Here is a 24,310-nt window from a genome sequence, read left to right as displayed (position 1 = left end):
TTCTTGTGAATTTGTATCCATTGTAGAAGTGAGCTTATTCAAGAAGTCATCTACTCAATTTGTTTTTACTTCAACTACATTATTCAATTGTTTTGCCATGGTAATTATGATAGATTATGTACCCTATAGGTCAGATGTGTTAAACTCATGGTCCTTAGGCCTCAACCAAAGCACTTGCAGAGGAAACAAGATTAAAATATAATTGGGAAACGTTTAGCAAAATAAAACAATGCAATATACATAATGTTAATTTGTGGTTTTCTAAAGTAATATGTGGGTTGCAGGGATCTGTTTCTATTTGAGCTTGTTGATTTAGACTACTTGATCATCTAATTGCATCATTTATTTTAAATTATTTCACAGTATGATGAATGTTGAATGCTTTGGCAGACTTTCATAGAAATTTTAGTGGTGAAGTTCCTTATGAAAAAGAAAAAAATTCATATTTTTTCCCCTTTGAAACATAGAAGAGAAATATTCTTTTACCCATAAAATTCTAATCAAATTTAATTTCGAAGTAATGTTCATATTTGATGTTATAAATTTTGTTTGTTTATTCAGTTAAAAGTCTAAAGCACATGACATTTCATTGACCCTTGATCCTTCTATTTCCTTATGATCTTCCCAGTAACCCTATGATGGTCTTGTGACTTGCTTCTTTATCAGTTAGTCAAGGATTTATTAAGTGACTACTATGTCAGGCACTGTAGTAGATACTTAGAAGTATAAAGACAACAAAGAAACAGTTTTTACACGTAGGAAATTTTTATTCCACTGTGGAATACAGTATGTACATGTGTAACTTTATGCAATATAAATACATGGTAATCTGGGGGAAGAGGCATTACTAGCTGTAAGGCTCAAGGAAGGTCTCATATTGTAGGTGACAGTTGAGTTGATCTTTAAAAGAAGACTAGGAATTGTAAGAGATAGATGGGAGAAGGATGTATATTCCAGGCATATCAGTAAGGACTCCCTGTACAGAAGCACGGAGACGAGATGAAATGTCATACACTCAGAACAATAGTGAGTAGCCTGTTTGTCTACATTGTAGAATGCACAAAGGGGGGGAATACTTTTAATAATTCTAAAAAAATTGGCTGGATCAAGATAGGGAAGGGCCTTTGAGTGTCGTGTGTTTTATCCTAGAGGCATTATGAAGCACTGGAGCTTTTTGAGCAGGGGAATGACCAATTCAGATATGTGCTTTCGAAATATTATTTGAACCCTCTTCAAGCTCCAGCCTTGGAATGGGTAACATGGCTAAATGTACCAAGATGGTCGGAATTGTTGGTAAATATGGAACATGTTATGGTGCATCCCTCAGAAAAATGGTGAAGAAAATTGAAATTAACGAGCATGCCAAGTATACCTGCTCCTTCTCTGGCAAGACCAAAATGAAGAGATGGGCTTTGGGTATCTGGCATTGTGGATCCTGTATGAAAACAATAGCTGGTGTTGCATGGACCTACAATACCACCTCTGCAGTCACAGTTAAATATGCCAACAGAAGACTGAAGGAACTGAAAGACTAGTAAAATCTTCTTATCAAGTATCTGTAGTCCATAGTCCAAAAATAAATGGGTTAATTTATGTAATTAAAAAAAAAAGAAATATTAATTGAGCAGTTAGTGGAGGACAGATTGGAAAGAGGAGATACTGGAAACACAGAGATCAATATGGAAGCTATTGCAGCATTCTAATTGAGAGGTGATGAAGACCTGAGTTAGGCTGGTGGTATGAGTGAAGAGGAGGTGGGGCAGGTTGGCACCTTTCTGCAATTTAGAGAGATTTTGTAAGTGAATATTGTATATTATTGTTTTTTTTTTAGCAACTGGTTGAAGCTTCAGAAAGATTAAAATCTCAAACCAAAGAACTCAAAGATGCCCATCAGCAAAGAAAGCTGGCCATGCAGGAGTTTTCAGAGCTCAATGAGCGCATGGCAGACCTCCGGTCACAGAAGCAGAAGATATCTCGACAACTTCGTGACAAAGAAGAGGAAGTGGAAGTAATCATGCAGAAAACTGATTCAATGAGACAAGAAATCCGTAAATCTGAGAAAGCCAGAAAGGAGGTAGCATGGCATATGTTTAAATATAATGTATTGTCTCTAATCAGCCTTGGTAAATCAGTGTGTTCTCAAAACATTCTTTTAAAAAAATGCAATGTAAACATAGTTTTTAAATAGTGTCTTAAATTTTATTTGAAACCAAATACCTTGGGTTACCAAAGTAAAAAAATGTATATATGTGTATATGTACACATACATGTAAATATATAACACATATATTATAGATTTCATCAAAATTTTCTGTTTTGAAGCTCTTATTATGGTAGTTCCAATATACTAAATTAAAAAAAAACCATTTAGTTATAGAATCAGGGAGATTAGAGTTAGAAAGGAACTTTAGAGTTTATTTATAGCTTTCACAGAAGCCCAAGAAGTTCAACTTAGAAAAAAATTTAGAGATCATTTCTAGCCCAGCACTTTTGATGAGGAAATAGAGGTGAGCTGACCAGCTCTGTGGTCCCATAGCTAGTTTGTTGCAGAAGCAGGATTCAAACCCAACTCTTTGGATTCCAGGTTCATAATGCTCTTTTCATGTACCACAGTGCTGCTTAGTTGAAGAAATTTAGGTCCAGAGAAGGGAAAATAACTTGCCCCAAATTGCATAGTAAATTCATGGTAGAACCAAGGCTGGACTTAATATTTCTTGTTTCAGTCCAGTGTTTACCATGTCTTCAAAAAAATTTTTTAGGTAAGTGGAACATACTTTAGTATGTAGCAAAAATACTTACTTGCCAGTAAAGTATGCCAAAGTTGTATAAAAAGGAAGATGGAAAAAATAAGAAATAAGAAATTTATGCTTCTGCCATTTGGTTACTATAGATAATCTGCACTGCTGTAAATATGAAGAAAATAGTTGGTGCTTATCTATTTCCTTAAGATAAATCTTAAGGTTCAAAGTGAATTATTTTGTCTTTGTCATGCTTGATTGTAACACATTTGTGAGCAATTTTAATGTTTATGTTTAGCGTCTTTCCCAAACAAACATTGTAATGTTTTTGTGAAATTCACTTATACTTTCTTTTAAATGCTTTTATGTGTCAATGTTTACCTCAAAATCTCTTGTTCTTAACCTCAAAAGCTTTTGTTTGCTTCACATTCATACATTTTTATTGTAATCTAATGAAATTTGGAGAATCATCTGCCTTGTACCTTTGACCTTCAGTTAAAAATCAGTGTTCTGTAGGGCAAATTGTTGTTTTCCTTATTTGTCATTTTTCCTTAGAAACTTATTCTTCTTACTGACTTAAATTAGAATATTTGTTTTATTTCAGATAAACCATTCTTTGTAGGCCACAAAGTATATTTCTCAGTCTTTTGGTTATGGTGGGAAGTAGAATGATCTTTGGGATTTTAGTGTCTTTGGTTTCTCTTGGGAGAAAGAATGAATTGGTGTAATAAGCATTACTTTATAATAAATAAATATCAAGCTGCTTTTTTCTTTGTTAGCTGGAATCTCGACTTGAAGATGCAATTGCAGAAGCATCAAAGGAACGCAAGCTTCGTGAACATAGTGAGAGCTTCTCTAAGCAAGTGGAAAGTGAACTGGAGGCCCTTAAGGTGATGGTGGTTGTTTTTAAATAGAAATAAGAATAGAATGAGATCAATAAATAGATCTGCCATTGTAGGTTGTGTAAAAGTCAGGGACATATTAATGCATTTACAGGGATCCACAAGGCATTTGTGGTAGATAGGTACTTTGGAAGATATGAAGAAATGTAAAAGATGGGTCTTTGCCTTCACTTAATTTCCTCTTGTTACACAGTATATAAATAGCCAACCCATCTGTTTGTAATACTTTTAATTGATTTTTTATACGAAATTGTATTTTATAATTGCTGTTTTAATTTGCTATCAGAACTTTTTAATTTAGTTTATATTAAACTGTATTAAGTTTAAAACGAATACAGTTACTTATATACATAGCCCTTGGAAACAAAAGAGAGGCTAGCCTGATCATTGCTTTGGTGGAGGGCTAGGAAGAAGTGATTTGCTATGAGACTGTGTGCACTAGAGAGTTTTAATTGGTGAGAGTGTGGGACTGAGGCCAGGGGGGAAGAATTATATCTGCAAGAGCCATTTTAGTTTTACTTTCAGGAAAAACAGTTACATAGCCACAGACTTTACCCTTAAACTTATAGAATCTTAAGAGTTTAAAATGATCCCATAGGTCATCTAATATAATACCTTACCTGAGGTATGAATTTACTTCCTAGCTATATGTCACTGGAGGACCACATGAGAAGGAATGATCTTTTCAGTGCAAAGACACTTGGAAAAACAGTTTAGAGCCCCTGCTGTAGTATGATAATTCAGGATCCCAGTGGTCACACATAACACAGCACAGGTCTAAAAGTGCTTCACAGTCCACTGAAATATGAAAAATTTTTCTCATGTAGAGAAAAGGATACAGAGAACACCTTTATAAAATTGTGCATGAGGACTGACACTTAAATTTATATCATAATAACTGACATTTATATCATGTTTTAAGGCACATATTATCTCATTTGAATAAATAGAAAAGCGTTTAAGTACTTATTTTGTCCTTGGCATTGTGCTAAACGTTAGGGATAAGTCTATCAAAAGTGAGGTAGTCCCTGTCCCCAAAGATATTATCTTCTAATGGAGAAGAAAATACACATAGGAGAATGGAAGGTAGCCCAGGAGAAATATTTCGGTTTGGAAAATGAAAAAAATCTTTAAATGAATTTGGGGAATAGCAAACTGGAGCTGGCTAGCAGATGGTGCGGGGAGTAATAGTCACTGCATTATCACCATTTTGCAAAGTCTCACAAAAGAAAATGAGTCTTAGAGAGTTTGAGACTTACATGTGTTCACTTGTATGTTACATAGCTAGTGTCAGAAGTGGAGCTTGAAACTATGTGTTGCCTAATTCTAACCCTCTTTCTATTACACCATGCAGCCTCTTTTATATTTTCTGACATTTTAACCATTGTCTTCAGGTCAAGCAAGGAGTCCGTGGATCAGGTGTTACTTTAGAACATCAGCAGGAAATTTCCAAAATAAAATCTGAGCTTGAGAAGAAAGTTTTGTTTTATGAAGAGGAACTGGTCAGGCGAGAGGCCTCCCATGTCCTAGAAGTTAAAAATGTGAAAAAGGAAGTGCATGATTCAGAAAGCCATCAGTTAGCGCTTCAGAAAGAGATCTTAATGTTAAAAGATAAATTGGAAAAGTCAAAGCGGGAAAGGTAAGTTTCTAGTTCGTTTAAGAAATGTGCCTACGATGCACTGTGCTGACCCTGAATAATAATTGACTTTTTTAATGTGGAAAGTTCTGTGGTTTGCTAAAAAAGGGGCGATACATTCATTGACGTTGAAGTTCTAAGCTTTTTCGTATTTTCTGTTCTTTGCCTTCTTAGACATAATGAGATGGAGGAGGCAGTAGGGACAGTAAAGGACAAATATGAGCGAGAAAGAGCAATGCTGTTTGAAGAGAATAAGAAATTAACAACTGAAACTGAAAGGGTAATTAAAATTTTGTAATGATTACTTTTCATGAATGTTTTAGTCTTCTAATATCTTTGAAGCTTGTTATTGTTTTAATGGTACTAATTTTTAGAATCAAGTGAGCATCTGATTTATTAGCCTTTAAAGGGGACATTTTCAGTCAATGAGGAATTGTCCTGGTTTAACGTAAAAAGAATTCAGCCAATCAAAACATTCAGCCTTGAATTAGAAAATATACATGGTTTGTCATTATTTGGGAAATTTTAATAATGAAAATTAAGGAATGAATTATTTTAAATTTTAGTTCAGTTGCAGAAAAAGCCATGTTGTTAGTACTGAGCCTTTGCTCAAATCACATCAATTTGATTAATTTTATAGTGAAAATAATTTCATTTCAGCTTTGTGCATTTGTGGATAAACTAACAGCTCAAAACAGGCAACTAGAAGATGAACTTCAAGATTTGGCAGCTAAGAAGGATTCAGTTGCCCACTGGGAAGCTCAGATTGCAGAAATTATTCAGTGGTATGTGCTAATTTAAGATCCCCTAGAGATCTAAACAATGTGCAAACATTAAAAAAATAATTAAAATTATCTTGATGAATGTGAGCATTGGTCTTGGAGTCACAAGTTCTGTGTTTCAGTCTCATCTCTAACCCTTATTAGCCATGTGACAATGGACTATATGATAGGTGTTACACTCTAGGGATACAAATAGAAGCAGAAAGGTAGGCTGCCCTCATGGAGCTTACATTCAAATGGGGATAAATAACATATAAAAGGAAGCTAAAAGGTGGAGAGAAGGGAGAAGGTTTGAAGATTTTGAAATCTAGGTAATGAAGAATAAAGCCTGGAGGGGGATAGGAAGGCTGGCTGGCCTGGGCCGCTGCTTGGAGGAAAGAAAAGAGACTGACAGAGAGATACTCCAGGTTGAGAAGACCACAGGATGGTTGGATGTTTCAAGGTAACAAGAGATCCCAGCTACTGGGGGGGAGTTCTAGAATAAATTAGCAGTTCAGGCATGGCTTTGAAATCTAGAAAGTCTGGAGCAAAGCTGAGAGAGGATTTAAGGTAGTGGGCAAGTCACTTTACCTCTTGGTGCCTTGGTTTCCTCCTCTGAAAAGTAGGGATAGTAGTACTTGTACAACCTTCCCTAAAGGTTCAATTCAGGAGAGATCTTCTAAATGCCTACTTTGTGCAAAGTAATATGTTAAATTGTAGATGAGATAGAAAACTTAGAGAAGACATTGTCTCTGCCCTCCTAGAGTAAGGCTCCTAGGCTTATATTTTGCATTACAAATTTGGTTTGCCTGTTGCCCGTATGCAATACTGTTTCTCCTAACTCTGTGCCTTTGATTTTCTCTTCCCTATTCTTGGAATACAGCCCCTCTTTCCCCTTTTAGATTTCCTAATTCCCTTTAGTTTAAGTTCTATTTTCTGCATAAAGCTTTTTTTTATTCCTTCTGCTGCTTTATCATCAAAATTACCTTTAATTTGTTTTGTATATTTTTCTATGTATACATGTTGTCTTCTTGTAGAATGTAGTTTCCTTAAGAACAGAGAGTATTTCATTTGTCTTTGTGTCTTCATTACTCAGTATATAGGGATAAGGACTAAAACTGTGATTTATTTGTTTATAGGGAACTCGGGATATGATAGAGGTAGGACTTGGAACTCAAATCTTTGTGGATTCAAGGCTGATGCTTTATCCACTTATCCTACATTGCCTTTTATCTTGTACATAGAAAGTACTTATTATAGACTAACATATAATAGGTGCATAAAGGGAGGTACAGACTAAGTGCTATGTAAGTCCAGGGATGAAAAGATCATTATTGATTGTGAATATTTGGGAAGGTGTCTTCACAGAAGTGGTATTTGAGTTTGGCTTAGGGTAGAAATTTTTCTTTTTGTTTTTGTTTTCCATTGTATCCCAAGTGGCTAATACAATACCTAGAACATAATGGTTGCTCAATAAATGCTTGTTGAATTAAATTGAATTGGAATTCTGTAGGCAGAGGGAAGTTCTAGATGTAGGAAACCATATGGGGAAAGATAGAGCGGTAAAATGGTACCGGATTAAGTTCTTGGATGTAATTCAGAGGAATGAATTTTATCCAATAGGTGATATGGTATTGAGGAGTATTTTGACATGATTAGATACCTGGGATTAGTCAGGCAGTTATGTGAAAGATGCTGTAACATGGAGGGAGAGAGTGATGGTGAAGGGATCAGGATCCTTTTAGAACCTGTGATAATCTAGTAGGTGGTAATGAGGGCCTTGTGCTAGGTAGTTAGGCTAGTGAGACAGGAATGGATGGGAAGAACATTAGGAGTGTAAAAACAACAGTTCTTAACAATGAATTAGATGTGCAATATGAAGAAGATAGAAGGGTCAAAGATTACATAAAAATATATGAGAAAGATGAGATAAATGATTAGAACCACTGAAATAGTGAAGTTAGAAGGAATTGAAAATTTGGGTGAAAACTTAAGCTCCATAATCCTATCTTTTGAGTGTAAGGTACTGAGGGAGGCAGGTAGGAAAGAGAATAGACATTTATATAGTATCTACTATGTACTGGCCATTGTGCTAAATGCTTTACAAATTTTATATTATTTAATCCTCATAATAGCCCTGTGGTGTAGTTATTATCCACATTTTCAGTTGAAGAAACTGAAACAGATTGAGTGATTTGCCTAGAGTTACACTGCTAGTAAGTGCCTGAGGCCAAATTTGAACTCAGATCTGACTGATCCAAAGTGAAGTAGAAAGCTTTTTTAAGTATTGGAGGTAGAACTGTAGTTGGTCTCTAGAGCAGTGAAGAAAAGATTCTGCCAAGTCACTGGGTAATGAAATAGAGAATCAATAAGTATAGCTTAAGATTGCCAGGCACCAGCATTGGTTCCACAAAAGTTAGGCAACATAAAATTATAGTTGGTGAAATCACCTCAATTTTGTGATTCTTCATTGGTGATGACTAGTCTGGGAACAGACAAGAGGAAGACAGTAAAAGGAATAACAGATTTCAGAGTTGTAACCAGTGAATCATTAAAGTGGAAAGTCATAAATCCAAAGCTGGGAATAGAGACAAATGGGAGAGAAGGACTAGGTTAAGGGACTAGAAAGGTCATATTGAGGACAAACAGTAGGTCAATGTAAATGATGGGGTGGGAGTTATAACAAGATAATGGAGTTTCAAATTTCAGAACCATAGAAGTGCTAAAAATCTGTGAGCTTATGTGTGACCATGACTGTGCAACAGAAATAGAGAAGGAACTGTCTGAAGGCTTTGAGGTTGATAGCACAAGTTGGGGTAGAGAAGACTGTGTATCAGATAATAAGTCAGTAAAGAAAGTTGGGATAAGGAAAAAGTGGTATGAATAGTTTGCATGTACTTCAAAGGAGAAAAGGTTACTGAGAAATAGTGTTAAAGGATGTGATAGGTGAAAGATGAAATGACTAAGGACACAAAAGTGATCTTCTGAGCATATCGATTTATTTATTTATTTTTTTAAATTAAGCAATCAGGGTTAAGTAACTTGCTCAAGGTTACACGGCCAGTTATTTCTGGGTGTGGTGCTGAGTGTCTGAGCCCGGGCCACCTGGCCGCCCCTAAGCAATTGGGATTAAGTAACTTGCTCAAGGTTACACGGCCAGGTGTTTCTGGGTGGGTGCTAAGTGTCTGAGCCCGGGATTCGATCTCCAGGTCGTTCTGACACTGGAGCTGGTGCTCTTACTCGCTGTGCTACCTGGCCGCCCTGCATATCGATTTATTAAACAATGAATGCCAATTGGTTAATGAAGTGGGACCAGACATCCAGCTTAGGCCTGGACCCCAAGTGCAGGAGAAGACAGATTTTTTTTGTACATTAAAAATAATTAAATAAGACTGGTTAGTTAAAAGGAAACAATACAACATTAGATAACCTGATCTCTAGTAGGAAGAAAGATTAGAGACTTTCTTGTCTGGGAGGGGGAGAGTGAACAGGTGCAATTTCCTGAATTCAGGCAGAAAAAAAGATGCCCTACACCTCCTAAGTGTCTGTAAGTAATCAGAGGAACATGGAAATAATAAGTGGTTTATTAGTATGGGTCCAGTTTTCAGATAAGACACACAGGTTGCTTGATATGTACAATTGTTTGAAAACTCCATGCATCAGTCTTTGGATCTGACTGAATTTCTGGTCAGCATAACCTAGGTGCTTGATTAAAGGTCTCTAAACAGCAGGGGTGGTCCAGTTTCCCAGCCATGCAGAGCTAGGTTCAACCAGTGAAATAAGGTTTTCTCACAATTGAATAAAATTTTCTCACCAGACAAGTTGGAGTAGACCCGTAATTGAATAGAAGGGGAACTGAGCTAGCTCCAGAATTGAGTCACAAGGTAGAGTCAGAGTGGTTTACTCAATTAACTACTTGCCTCCTAATCCCCTCGGTTCCCTTAAGAATTAATGTGGAAGCAGAGACATGGAGCAAATTGTATAACAACATTTCCTCCTTCCTTAATCCTGAGAGCAAGGGCCAGGGAATGAACATACATAATGTTTGGGATCATAGGGTTTTGGGGGGGTTTTTTTGAGGCTAGAGTAGAGAGCATAGGAGAGTTGTTGTCAGAAAAGTTATTGCTGTTATAAGAAGTATAGGACTTTAGAATTAGAAGGGACCTAATAAATTATCTGCTTTATTTTATAAATGAGGAGACTTGAGAGAGATGATTACTTGTTCACAGTCAAAACAAGCAGCAAGTAAGAAAGCTTTAAGATTTGAACACTGATCCTTTGACTCCAAATTCAGAACTTTTTTTTACCATTCTTCATTACCTCTCATGTTCTGATTTACTTTAGCTTTTACATCTAGTGTATTTAATTCCATCTTTCATAACACCAAGGGTTTGATTTTTTTTTTAAAGGCCAAAGCTATTTTCTCTAGCTACTTATTTGTTCAGTTATTTCAGTAATGTCTGACTCTGTGACCCCCATTTGGGGTTTTCTTGGCAAAGATACTGGGGTAATTTGCCATTTCCTTCTCTGCCTCATTTTACAGATGAAGAAACTGAGGCAAACAGGGCTAAAGGACTTGCTACAGGTCACATAGCTAATAAGTGTGTGAGGCCATATTTGAACTCAGGAAGGGGAGACTTCCTCACTCCAAGACTGCGCCACCACCTAGCTGCCCTACTCAAGTTATAGTCTTGAATAAAATTATTTTTAGTATTCTAGTCCTAACTTTTGAGTTCCTATATGAAAAATAGTTAGCATATATCTGATATTTTGCATATAGGAATGATTAATGGAGGACTGTGAAACTGTATAAACTTCTCAGAAATTTCCACTACATTAGTCCGTGAACATTTGCTATACTCACTTGCTATTAATATATTTTGGCCAAGTTACTGTAACTGTAAAAGTTGAGGTGACTTTGTCCCAAATATTAGAGGGAAGAGGTATTCTTTTTTAACAATTGTTTGAATATCAATATTAGTGATATGTATGCTGTTATAAAGTAGTTAAATCTGTGTTCTACTGTCCTACCAGGGTAAGTGATGAAAAGGATGCCCGTGGATATCTTCAGGCTTTAGCTTCCAAGATGACAGAAGAACTCGAATCATTAAGAAGCTCTAGTTTAGGATCAAGGACATTGGTAAGCTATTAGTTCATCATTGTTAATTGTCTTCCTTTGCTGTTGAGACAGCTAGGTGGCACATGGATAGAACTCTGTACCTGGAAATCTAGCCTCAGGTAATTACTTGCTCTAGGACCCTGGACAAGTCACTGAATCTCTTCCAGCTTCATTTTCCTCATCTTTAAAATGGGGATCCATAACATCACCTACCTCTTTGGGTACTTCTGAGGTTAAAAAGAGTAGTCATTTCTGTTAGAACTCATCATTTGAGTTCCCAGAAAGCAAAATTGCACAATAAAAATCACAGGGTTTATGGAGAAAATTGGCAGCACAATGCTCAAAAACTTCATTAGTGACATATCCAGAAAAGATAGGAACCAAATAAAAAATATTAGCACAGTTTTATACATGTTAAGTGGTTAATACATCCATAAATAGTACAGTCTTGGTCTGCTGCTGGGCCTGTGTCTGGGTTCTGAGGAGTCTGGAGCAAATTGGATAGGCCCTAAGAGGGAGGAGCACCAGAGGCCATGGCAGAAGTGGGGTCGAGTCCCAGCTAAGGGTTGGACCCCAGTTAGGATCTAGGGATCAGGGCAGTGCAGAACAGCTCTCCTTTGACTATAACTCCTCCTGCCCCAGAACATAGGCCATAAATATGGCACTTCACCTTGACAAAAACAAGTATTTTATCAGAATTGATTATAATCGTAAAGTGCTATTTAAATGCTAGCTATTATTAATTCTAGCACTGACTGCATTTCACTCATTCTGACACTGTGTCGTTGGTGGAGCTGTGAAGTGATTCAGCCATTTTGAAAAGTAATATGGATCATATGAATATAATTTTTTAGCATTTGAAAGGTAAAGACATAACAATAACACTACCTCCCTTACAACACAAATAACTCCCTTATTTGTTGTGAGGGTAAAATAAGATAATATTTAAGTGCTTTGCAAACCTTAAAGTTCTACATAAATGCTAGTTATTGTTGTTACTCTTGTTATTAATTAATTCTCTTGTATTTCCATGAAGGTAAGGTATATTCTCTAAACATTTTTATTTAATTAAGATTTAAAATAAATAAAGGTTTCCTTGTCTACCTTTGAATATTGGAATACATATAAAATGAAATAATATAAATTGAAAATCTAAGCCACATTAGTGTTAATATGTTCATCAAATAAAAGGCTACTTTTTCAGTTAATATCTAATAGTAACTAACTCATTTCTACAGGATCCACTTTGGAAAGTTCGTCGTAGTCAAAAATTAGATATGTCTGCCCGACTGGAGTTGCAATCTGCCCTTGATGCAGAGATACGTGCCAAACAACTCATTCAGGAAGAGTTAAGGAAAGTCAAAGAAACAAATCTAGCCTTTGAAAGGTACTTAAAGTTTTAACACTGATTTCCCCGTTTTTCTGCATTTTATTTCAGTTTTAAAACTTTTGGTAGTCTTGACATTTTAAAAAAGTAATGAAAAATTTTTACCCATATTGAAAGATGTTAAGTTCTCTTCATTTGTGCAGCAAATTACACTCATTTTCTATATAGTATAATTTAAGGTAAAGGCAGCTATAATATTTTTTCTGTGAAGTTACTCACAAATCACTGTAGAAATCCACATCATTCCCATTTCTTTTCTATCTAGCTTCTTTATACCTTATATCTGCTTATAATTTTCCTTTTGCTATAAAACTTAAAATACAGATTTAAACTTATTGGTCTGTTTAGAAATGTAAATAATTATAAAGCTTTCTTTTATACATTTATATCAGTTATTATGGTGATCAGACAGCATCATTGTTCTAGCTTGCACTTTTTTTTTAAAGGTCTTTATGACCAGCCTGCCAGGCAGGAATGGGCTGCCTCATTAAGCTGTGAGCAGCTGCCTGGGGGCAGGGAGCTCTCTCTTTCCTCACCTTGTACTCCCAGCAATTAGCCCAGTGTCTGTCACGTAGCAGTTGCTTAACCAGTGCTTACTGAATAGATGTCATCATGCAAAGGCAGGGGGACCAGTGGTTGGGTAGGTAGAGAGAGGGGATTCTTGTTCATGTATGACTTGGATTAAATGGTCTTTAAAGTTCCCTTCTAGCCCTGAGATTTCTGTGCCTTTGACTTAACTAAGACCCTCTTTTTATACTTGTTTTGAATCTCCATGGGACTTAATGAAGCAGCACTCTGCAGCTAGTGAGCATTGCTGGCTTACTGCCTCATCACTTTTATCTAAAATGTTCTTAACAGCCACTGATTAGAAAATTTTTTTCAGAAAACTGCTTTTCTTCATCTCCTGCAGAGGTGCATTCTTCTAGTTTGTTCCCCAAAGCAATTTCCTTAACAGAAGATACTGATTTTTCCCTCTGTCTTGAGTTCCTACACCAGCTACCTTTTGGACAGTTGTTTTTTATGTGCTTGCTGACATTTGTAATCCTGACCTGGGGAGGAAAATGATATTTCTGTACCTTCCACAAACTTTTACTACAAATCCTGAAGGAATTGAAACTCTTGTATGATTGCCAGATCTCTGCTTCTTGGGAAAAGGATGAAGTTGTCTCCTTTGACAAAGTCTACCACTTGTTACCATTAAGAATCTTAATGGTTGAAGTCTTAATGTTTAATTTAAGATGATATGGTATGTGTTGGTAGAAAAAGCTGAGAATTAACTTGAAATTACCAAATTATAACCTTGCTGTGAAATCTCTTAATTTGGGTGAACATTGTTTTTTTCCTCAACTGAAAAATGAGACTAATAATACTAAAATGATTACATAGAATTCTGTGATAGAAAGTTTCATAGTAATAAACAGCTTGGGAATTATAATGACTCTAATGTAAGTTCTGTATAAATGTTTATAATTTTAAAGCATGTTTGAGTTTATTAAATAGATATTAATTAGTATTATACCATGATCCTAACTCTACTGACCCATCAACTAAATCTCAACATAAAATGTAAAATGTCTTTTTTCCATAACACTAAATTAATTACATTTAATATTTTAGTAAACTAAAGGAATCTGAAGCAAGAAATAGAGAATTATTAGAAGAAATGGAGAATTTGAGGAAAAAGATGGAAGAGAAATTTAAGGCAGACACAGGTAAATGATGAATGGAGGTTTCTAATAAATGACTTTCAAATAATGTGTTTTATTAACTTTAAATTTATTAATTGCATTTTCATTTCAGGCCTAAAACTTCCAGATTTTCAAGAATCAATTTTTGAGTATTTTAATACTTCTCCACTTGCACATGATCTGACATTTAGAGTAAGTATATAAGCCAAATGATTTGATTGCAGAGAAATGTGGGTTTTTCATTTCTAATAAATGAAAATCATATGATCAAATACTCAGAAGCTATCCATGGAAAAAAATACAATAAATCCGCATCTGATGAAGTATTACAAGTGTGTTATAAGCTTGGAATTAACTTATGGTGGTATGTTTATAAACTTTCTTTCAAAAATAGTTGAAATCTACTCTCCCAAGGTAAACAATAACAGATTCAAAGAATGCTTGCTTGTCTCAGAGGTTGACTGTCCAATGAACTTGGTTTTATGCTTCCAGGCTAGCATCATTCTGCCTCATTGAGCTATCATGCCCTTTTAGTTTATTCAGCAAACATTTTTTAAGCACCAACTGACTATATATATATATATATATACTCCACTATGTTGACTTCCTGAGATCCAGGAAACAACTGTTTCCATTTGACCACACATTCAGGTTTCATTGATAAAATTAAGATCAAAACATTGTGGGTGGTAATGTAATTAAGGTTGAGATAGCAGAGGGAAAGTAAGAAAATAAGTTCTAGCTAGACTTTCCTATTGATATTGTAAAATTGCTTCATCATTATAAGTCTCTCATTGAGAAGCCTCTCCTCCCTCCAGTCAAATTTTTCAGTAAATTTATTTATTTATTTTTAAAAGCAGTCAGGGTTAAGTAACTTGCTCAAGGTTACACGGCCAGTTATTTCTGGGTGTGGTGCTAAGTATCTGCACCCGGATTTGATCCCCAGGTCATCCTGACACTGGAGCCGGTACTCTTACTCGCTGAGCCACCTGGCCGCCTCTAAGTAAATTTATTTATAATACGAGGAGTTCAGAACAAGACTTTCCAGGGTTACTGAACTGTGTAACTTCAGAGGAAGCTTCTGTTAAATGCTGACATGAATCATGCTTCCTTACTTTATATGTTGTAAATTCTAAATGGGTTATGTGGGGTAGCATATTTTTTCAGTCTAGCTTTATCTAAAACAATCAAAATGGACTCTTAAGAATAAGTAGCTAAGGGGCGGCCAGGTGGCTCAGCGAGTAAGAGCACCTGCTCCAGTGTCGGCATGACCTGGGGATCAAATCTGGGCTCAGACACTTAGCACCCACCCAGAAATAACTGGCCGTGTAACCTTGAGCAAGTTACTTAACCCCAATTGCTTTAAAAAAAAGAATAAGTAGCTATTGGGAGCCTAGGTGGCGCAGTGAGTAAAGCGCCGGCCCCAGAGTCAGGAGGACCTGAGTTTGGTTCCGGCCTCAGACACTTAACATCCACACACACACACACACACACACACACACATACACATATACAAACCTAGCCATGTAACCTTGGGCAAGTTACTTAACCCCAGTTGCCCTCTAAGAGGCAAAAAAAAAAAAAGAATAAGTAGCTATGGGATAATTAGGTGTTGAAGTGGATAGAGCCACCCGCCCTGGAGTAAAGAGGATCTGAGTTGAAATGTGACCTCAGTCACTTGACACTTGCCAACTGTGTGACTCTGGGCAAGTCACTTAACCCCGATTGCCTCACAGAATCAAAACAAAAGAATAAGTAGCTATGAACAATCTCAGAAGTTTAGGGATGGAAATAAATTTCATTGCCCAGGGGTGCAGGAGTGTCTTTAAGTATCTTTTTTTAATGCTCAGTATCATTCTGGTTACATATCTAGCTAACTCTATTTTCCAAATCCCTTTCATTTAACATTTTCCAAATGATACTAGTTCTTTCCCATCCATATCCCTGGAAAAAAACCTGCAGCTTATTGTAATATAGAGTAACCTAGTTCTGTTATAAACCTTACTACTTAGTGAATTGCATGTGTTTTCCATTCATTTCACCAATCACAAACACTCCTTTGATAGAGGAACAGAGAAGAGAATTGCCAGCACTTAAGCTTTTCAAATTGTTAACAGTTTGTTTAGGTATGTTAATGGTAGATAGAAAAGCAGCTTTCCTTCAGAATTAATAGAGAATACATTAAAAATATCTCAAGTTATCATAATAGCCCTTTCTCCTGATTCTTTCCCTACATGGCTGTCTTCAGGTTTTTTGCTGGATTTGAACCTCTACTGTAGTTAGAATCCCAAGTTTATATCTTGGGCCCATTTCTCTTCTCCTTTTATATTTCTCTCACTTTGTGATTTTACAGTTCCCATAGGATTAATTATCAACTCCTAGATGATTCCCAGATCTATATATCCTTCATCCTGACCTGCAGAGTCACATCACCAACTGCTTTTTGGATATTTTGAACAGGATATCCTGTTGACATCTTACACTCAACAGTAACAGTACTTGTAATTCCCTTCCCCCCACCCAATCCTCCTCTCTTCTGAAAGTTCATAATACTAGGAGATCCCTCTAGTCACCCAAGCTCAAAATCTATTTGTTAACCTTGATTCCACACCCACAGTCACCCCACATATCCAATTTCTTGCCAAGTCTTGTCATTCTTATCTTCACAACATTCCCATTATCTTCTCTTCACTCATATAGTCAGGACCCTTATTCAAGCTCTTCTCCCTTTTTACCTATTCTATTACAGTAGGTTTCTGGTTGGTCTCCCTGCTCTGCTATAGTCTATCCTCCACTTAGCTATCAAAGAGAAGCACAGATCTGACAGCTTATGGAGGAGGGGTATCTCCTGCAAAAGATAAGTTGTAGCCAAGTGTTGAAGGAAGTCAGGGAAGCCAGGAAAAAGAAGTGAGGAGGACGAGCATTCTGGGTTTGTAGGACTGCCAGCAGAGGCTAAGTTGGAGACTTTCGAGTGTAGTCATATGTCATTTGTATATAGTGGTTTGCATATTGTCTCCCCCATTAGAATATGAGATCTTTAAGGGCAAGGACTATGTTTTTGCCTTTCCTTGTATCTCCAGGGCATTGCACAGTGCCTGGCACATAGTAAGTGTTTATTGACTGATTAGGAAGTATTTAAATTAGTAAATTTTGTACTTATTAGATGAACTTCTAGCATAATCCAATTCAAAAACCATTTATTAAGTGATTCCAGTGTTCAAAGTACTGTAGTAGACGAGATATAAAGACAAAACAAAAAATAGATTTGGTTCTCCAGGAACTTATATTCTACTAAGAAGATACAACCAAAAAACTGATAAATGTAAAAATAGTAATTTGAGGAAGAATTCGCATGTAGATTAAAAACTGGCTGACACTTGGGAGGCTGAGAAGTTACGCATGGGAATGAAATGTTGTTTCATTAGTTGAATAAACATTTACTAAGTACTTACTCTGTTCAGAGTACTCTCCTAGACTCTGAAGCATAGATACCAAAATCAGATATCATTTTGTCCCTGGCAGTGTGGTGTTTATAATCAGACAGTAGGACATTCAGAATAGCGAAGTAATACAGAAGTGTGTAGTAGGTACAAGCCAAATTCATTGTTATGGTTAGTGCCATCTTTGTAAAGCAAAATGACAGATTTTATGTAACCAAGCACCAGACACCCTGCCCTCCCCACTCCCCGTATTTGGGTGGATCTACTTTCTGCTTTTTGTATATATCTAGTTCAAAGATCTCAGTAGAAGGAAAATTCCCTTTTTTTTTTTTAAACAAAGCTTTTATATTTGAAACATTCCCAGAAGTTTAAGCAAGTTTTTAAATTTGCTGTCCAGCTTGCTAAATACTTTCCACAAAAACTGAAAATTGTTCCATTTGCCACTACTACCTTTCATGAAAGTTTATTAATTGGGTAGAAAATGGTCATTTTTATTCTTCCTATCTGTTACAACCAAGGTTTCTATTTCTTTTTCATCAACATCTTCTCTGCTAGCCTTTTGGGAAGAAGTAAGTTTCTGCCTGTAGTTTGTGCTTTCCATCTTAGTTAAGATGGCACCACTAAACTAGTGAATTTTCTTCACTATATTAATTTATACAATTTTTTATTTTAATTTAACCAGCTAAAGAAAACTACTTTTATTAGGGTTTCATAAAAAAAACTTTAAAATAAAATTAGTTTACTTTGGAGATACGGGGATCTGAAGATAAAATTCTCTAATTCATTTGTCATGTTTCATAGGGCAAAAATCACTGTTTTTAGCTTTTGCAATTAGCAAACAGTCTAGCAGTTATTTTCTAAATATACTGTTATAGATTTGTAGATAAATATAAATAAATAATTGTGCTTGAGTGTTGGTTGTATGAGCTCCTTTCCTTTCTGAATTTGGTTCCTTATACAAATAATCTAATTAATTATAACAAGTCAGTAACATTCATCTTTTTTTTATTTTAAGCAATTGGGATTAAGTAACTTGCTAAAGGTTACACGGCCAGTTATTTTGTGTGGTTGCCAAGTATCTCAGGCTGGAATTGATTCCGGGTCTCCCAACACTGGGCCCGGCACTCTTACTCACTGCGCCACCTGGCTGCCCCTAACATTCATCTTTTTAATAATGTTATATTCAACAGTCACCACATTCCTCTTGTATTTCACAAAGTCCAGCGATATATTGCTGTAGATATCGCACCTTGGATTTTTGTACTATAGTTTTGAAAGTAGTATAGTATTCTTTTTTTTTCTTTTTGGAGGGCAGTTGGGGTTAAGTGACTTGCCCAAGGTCACATGGCTAGTTTTTGTGTTAAGTGTCTGAGGGCTGATTTGAACTCAGGTCCTCCTGACTCCAGGTCCAGTGCTCTACTCACTGCACCACCTAGCCGCCCCTACTAGTATACTGTTCTTGTGCTAATAATAGACGCTAATTTGAGTAAATATTAATGTTTTAGAAATGGCATCTTAGCTTTAGTAATACTTGTTAAAATAAGTTTTAAATGATTGGGATCTTTAAACAATTACAATTAATCTTGCTGAATTCATTTAGAGAGTTTCTTAAATTGGATAAGAAACTAAATGGCTCCTCTACAATAGAAAAATATTCATAAACTTCTGAGTAGGCTTTCTATTAAGATAAAACAGCCTCATTTTTCAGGGCAGAAATTCTGGTTTTATGAGGAACCTACTAAAGTTACAACTCAGAAGAAAAAGACCAGGGAGCATGACAGACTCACTATGGGTACAGTCAGATTATTATGAATATGTTTACATTGTAAAGGAGTCATTTAGTTTCTTATCCAATTTAAGAAGCTCTCTAAATGTATATGGGGATGATAAAGCAGGTCAGATGATAAAGGTAAGCTACATTGCATTTTTTTAGTTAGAAAAATAAACACACACACACATACATTTCCCTTCTCCTACATTTTACTCACCTCTGTGCAATGTGATTCATTGACACTGGCCTTGACATTCCATCTTCCAATTCTGCCTTTTCACTGCCTGTTTCTCATACAGGGGATATAATAGTATAGGGTATAGTGTAAATGTAAGGTAATCCCGGAGGGAAGGAATTCACAGCTTGTGGGGGAGGGATGTCTCCTGCTGAAGACAGGTTATAGGAACAGGGGACTGACTACAAAGAATTTTGTGTATTTAAAATATTTATCTTCATATTTTCTGTTACTTTTTTTTTTTAAGATTAGATTTGCCTGTATTATGCCTAGTAGCAATTCACAGGCCTGACCCACTGCTGAATATCACACAGGTTTAACCTGTTCTGTTTTCTGACTCAGGTGATTTAACTTCTCTCCCAGTAGCTCACCATGTCAGTGTTTAACTTAGTGTAGCTATCAGATCAGCTTTAGCCTCACTGTAGCCCAGAACTCCCAAACTCAAGTGAGCCACCAAACTTCTGCCTGTTCTGTAACAAGAACCATAGAAATGCACCATGTCCAGTACTTCTTTTTATTATTAATTGTAAACACATCATCACATTGTTTCAGAGACTATGAAATATAATAAATTTACAACAGCTGAGGGGTTTGTAGTTGATTTAAGAAAACCAAACTTTTAGTCTTATGCCTACTGAGGAGAGTAAAGAGAGGCTGGTTAGAACCTTAAAAAAAATATGGTTTTGAGACCTTTTCAAAGCCTCATCAGTACCCAGGTTATTTAACAGTATATAATTTAGGAATCAGTTCAAAAATTCCTAGTTATTGTTCCTGCTTCTCTTTTATTTTTCACAGGCTAGCTCAACTAGTGATCAAGAAACACAAGTTCCCAAACCAGAAGTTTCACCATCCACTTCAGTTTCCATTAACACAGAACAGCAAGAAGTAAGTCTGCTGGCTTTATTCTGCTAAGACATTCATCTGAGTCCTTTTTTACCCTCCATTAGGACAATGTTATTAATGCTAATTATTAATGATTAATAATAATCTATTAGTGTTTATTTGTAGATACTGCCCATCATGAAAGGAAGCACATTCTAGTATTAAGGGTACTTCTTTGTAGCTTTGATTCTTTGCTTTATAGACACTTTGTAGAACCTCTTTTTAGGCTGTTTAGCAAGTATGTTAATGTACTTTAATTTTACTTTAATTGTTAGTGAACTTGCTTTGAGTACTTTTATTAAAATAGTAAATCAGAAGTGTAATTGTAAAAAAAATAATAAATTTTAAAAAGAAATGAATACTATTCAATATAGAAAATTAAAGAAAATATTGAAAAAGCAATTGTATCTCTTTTTATATTGTAGGAAACAACTCGTCCTCAGCAGAGGGGACCTGCTGTTTCTTCTCCCACCATCCAGTCTCTTTCTCTAGCTGTACCAAAGGTAGGAAATCTTATTTAGGACCTTCATTTTGAAAAGTAATTGGAGATGTTGGTTTTTCTACTGGAGAGTGTATGGCATGTATACATCTAAGAGCAAAGGATAAATCTAAAAAAAAAAAATGCTCTGGGAAAATTTAAAGAAGCAGAGAGAACTTACCCAATTTCCCCATTTGTGAAGTAAGGAAGGTGGCACAGTGGATAAGAGTCATGGGCCTGGAGTTAGGAAGACCTAAGTTCAAATGTGACCTGAGAAACTTACTAGTTGTGTGGTCTTGGGCAAGTTGCTTAATCTCTATTTTGCCTCAGTTTCCTCAACTGTAAAAATGGGAATAATAATAACCACTACCTCCTACGGTTGTTGTAGGGATCAAATAAGATAATAATTGCAAAGGGCTTAGCACAGTGCCCTGGCACATAGTAAACACTAAATAAAATTTGGCTCTTATTATTAGATCACAGGTGTCAAACTTGGTGCGAGCCAACCAGATTGAAATATAATTGAGAAATGTTTAACAAAATAAATAAAAATATAATGCAACAGAGATAATGTTAATTTGAGGTTTACTAACTCAGTATGCATCCCACAGGGCAGGGATACATTTCTATCTGAATTTGACATCATTGGTCTAAATTATCTGTAAGATAAGTGCTGTTGTTGGTATTAGTACATACTCCATCCCCCCTCCCCCCCCAAAAAAAATAACAAAACCGAGCATGTAATTAGAAGGAATGTGGATTCTTGTAAAGAAACATACAGTGTAGGAAGGCATAGGAGAGAGCTGAACCCTGAACCACTTTCCCTTCCTTCCAATCTCCCTCCTCCCCCAAATCAAATGCCAGTGAAAACTTTAATCCTCACCTAAACCAGGGAAGCTTGGAAAAATTAAGGAACCCAGAGTCCAGGAAGGAAATGTTGGCAGCAGAGATAGAAGGACTTCCATCTACCCCTGGTATATCTGAGTGTGACCTGATTAAAGAAATCCTCAGTGACTAGTCTGGGGGTCAGGGTCAGTGCTCTCCACATTACTGCTAAAAGCCTTCATCAGGCCTTATTCTATAATGAAATACCAGGTCATTGAATAGGTGATAAACATTCCATTTTTGCCACTCCCCTTAGTTTCAATCAGTAGGGGTATTATTCTTTTCTTTTTTTTTGCCTTTTTGGAGGGCAATTGAGGTTAAGTAACTTGCCCAAGGTTACACGACTAGTTTTTGTGTGTGGGTGTTAAGTGTCTGAGGCCAGAACTGAATTCAGGTCCTCCTGACTCCGGGGCCAGAGCTTTACTCACTGCGCCACCTAGCCGCCCCTCGGTGTTTTTTTTCAACTTTTATTTTATCCTCTCATTCTAGAATATAGGGCAGTTTTCCTCGATAATTTCTTGAATTTCTAGGTTCTTATTGATCATGGTTTTCAGGTAGTCCAATAATTTTTAAGTTCTCTCTTTTCCAGGTCAGTTGTTTTTCCAGTGAGATATTCCATATTGTCTTCTATTTTTTTCATTCTTTTGGTTTTGTTTTATAATTTCTTGATTTCTCATAGAGTCATTAGCTTCCAGTTTGCTTCATTCAAATTCTTTTTTTAAGATTTTCAGCTTCATTTATTTATTTGCTTTTTGGAGGGCAGTTGGTGTTAAGCAACTTGCCCAAGGTCACACGGCTAGTTTTTTTTGTTTTGTTTTATGTGTGTGTGTTAAGTGTCTGAGGTCAGGTTTGAACTCAGGTCCTCCTGACTCCAGGGCTGGTTCTTTATTCACTGTGCCACCTAGCTGCCCCTTCATTCAAATTTTTAAGGAATTATTTTCTTCAGTGAGCTTTTGGGACCTCCTTTTCCATTTGGCTAGTTCAACTTTTTAAGGCATTCTTCTCATTGACTTTTTGGACCTCTTTTGCCATTTGGCCTAGTCAATTTTTTAAGGTGTTATTTTTTGGGGTCTCTTTTAGCAAGCTTTTTTTTTCCATTATTTTCTTTCATCACTCTCATTTCTCTTTCCAATTTTTCCTCTACTTCTCTTACTTGATTTTCACAATCTTTTTTGTGCTCTTCCATGGCCTGCAACCAATTCATAGTTTTCTTGGAGGCTTTTGTCGTAGGAACTTTGACTTTGCCATCTTCTTCTGAGTGTATGTTTTGATATTCCTTATTCCCAAAGTAAGTTTCTATAGTCTTGAGTTTTTTTCCACTGGTTGTTCATTTTCCCAACCAATTATTTGACTTTTTGCCTCTTTGTTAAGGTTGGGCTCTGCTTCTAGTTTGGAGGGAGTACTGTCCTAAACTTCAGGACTTTTGTGCAGCTATTTTCAGATATACTTCTAGGAATCTGTAAGTTTTCAGTTCTTCCAAGTTGGTCTGATCTAAGGAGAGGTGTTTACTCCTCTCCTGGTCTGTGAATGACAACACGCACTCTTTTCTGCCCTTGAACTGTGAGGAGGGTTCCCTCTCCACTGCTGCCACCAGCTCAGCTACACTAGTGTTCCTCCTTGCCCCAGGACTGCTGGCCAGATCTGAATAGGGGCAAAGCAGCAGAATCCTGCCTCTGAGCCAGTAAAGAGACCCTGTGATCTCCTTCTGATCAGTTGTTTGATCCCCTTACAGTCTGTGGGCTGAGAGCTCCAGAAGTAGCCATTGCCACTGCTACTACTGCTGCTGCCACCCCAGGGCTGTGATATGACCAGGGCTGGACTGGGCTCCTCTCTCACCTAGGTCCAAGAGTCCTTTCCTGTTGACCTTCTAAGCTGTCTCTGGCTCTGTGGGTTGGGAAGTCTGGAAACCATCATGGTTGCCTATGATTCAGTCACCTGAGGCCTGCTCTGGGTTCTCTGGGTCCATCTGTGCTAGTGTGGTTTGTGTTGGACTGCGTTACTCTCATAGCCTAGTGCAATGGACCTTTCCTGTTGACCTTCCAGGTTTTCTTGGGCTGGAAATTTGTCTTTTTATGGGTTTTGCTGCTCTAGAATTTGTTTAAAGTCATTTTTTACAGGTAGTTGGAGAGGTTTGGGGGAGAGCTCAGGCAAATGACTGTCTTTATTCTGCCATTTTCCTGTTTGTCATTTTTTTTTGGTTTGTTTTTTTTTTTTTTTTTTGCTTTTTCGAAGGGGGAAGGCAGGGCAGTTAGGGTTAATTGACTTGCCAAAGGTCACATGGCTAGTAAGTGTTAAGTGTCTGAGGTCGGATTTGAACTCAGGTCCTCCTGACTCCAGGGCTGGTGCTCTATTAACTGTGCCACCTAGCCGCCGCCCCCCCCCCCCCCC

The 24,310-nt window shown here is 36.6% G+C and overlaps 1 protein-coding gene across 1 annotated transcript in view; it reads left to right on the top strand.

Annotated features, from left to right (window-relative positions):
* The window catches only part of CDC42BPB (CDC42 binding protein kinase beta), a 167,313-nt gene that overhangs the window by 96,429 nt on the left and 46,574 nt on the right, over positions 1 to 24,310 (top strand). Inside the window, exons 13-23 of the mRNA XM_069103758.1 lie at positions 1,832 to 2,074; positions 3,518 to 3,628; positions 5,035 to 5,279; positions 5,451 to 5,556; positions 5,937 to 6,061; positions 11,072 to 11,177; positions 12,395 to 12,543; positions 14,161 to 14,255; positions 14,344 to 14,423; positions 20,473 to 20,562; positions 20,985 to 21,062. Of these exons, the coding sequence (XP_068959859.1) occupies positions 1,832 to 2,074; positions 3,518 to 3,628; positions 5,035 to 5,279; positions 5,451 to 5,556; positions 5,937 to 6,061; positions 11,072 to 11,177; positions 12,395 to 12,543; positions 14,161 to 14,255; positions 14,344 to 14,423; positions 20,473 to 20,562; positions 20,985 to 21,062 (1,428 nt within the window). The remainder of the gene's footprint in view (positions 1 to 1,831; positions 2,075 to 3,517; positions 3,629 to 5,034; positions 5,280 to 5,450; positions 5,557 to 5,936; positions 6,062 to 11,071; positions 11,178 to 12,394; positions 12,544 to 14,160; positions 14,256 to 14,343; positions 14,424 to 20,472; positions 20,563 to 20,984; positions 21,063 to 24,310) is intronic.

The sequence above is a fragment of the Petaurus breviceps genome, unplaced genomic scaffold (assembly GCF_028583685.1).
Source record: "Petaurus breviceps papuanus isolate PSGF00001 unplaced genomic scaffold, PetGlider_PUasm1.0 64, whole genome shotgun sequence".
NCBI classification, from domain to species: domain Eukaryota; kingdom Metazoa; phylum Chordata; class Mammalia; order Diprotodontia; family Petauridae; genus Petaurus; species Petaurus breviceps.
This window is presented reverse-complemented; position numbering and strand designations above follow the sequence as displayed.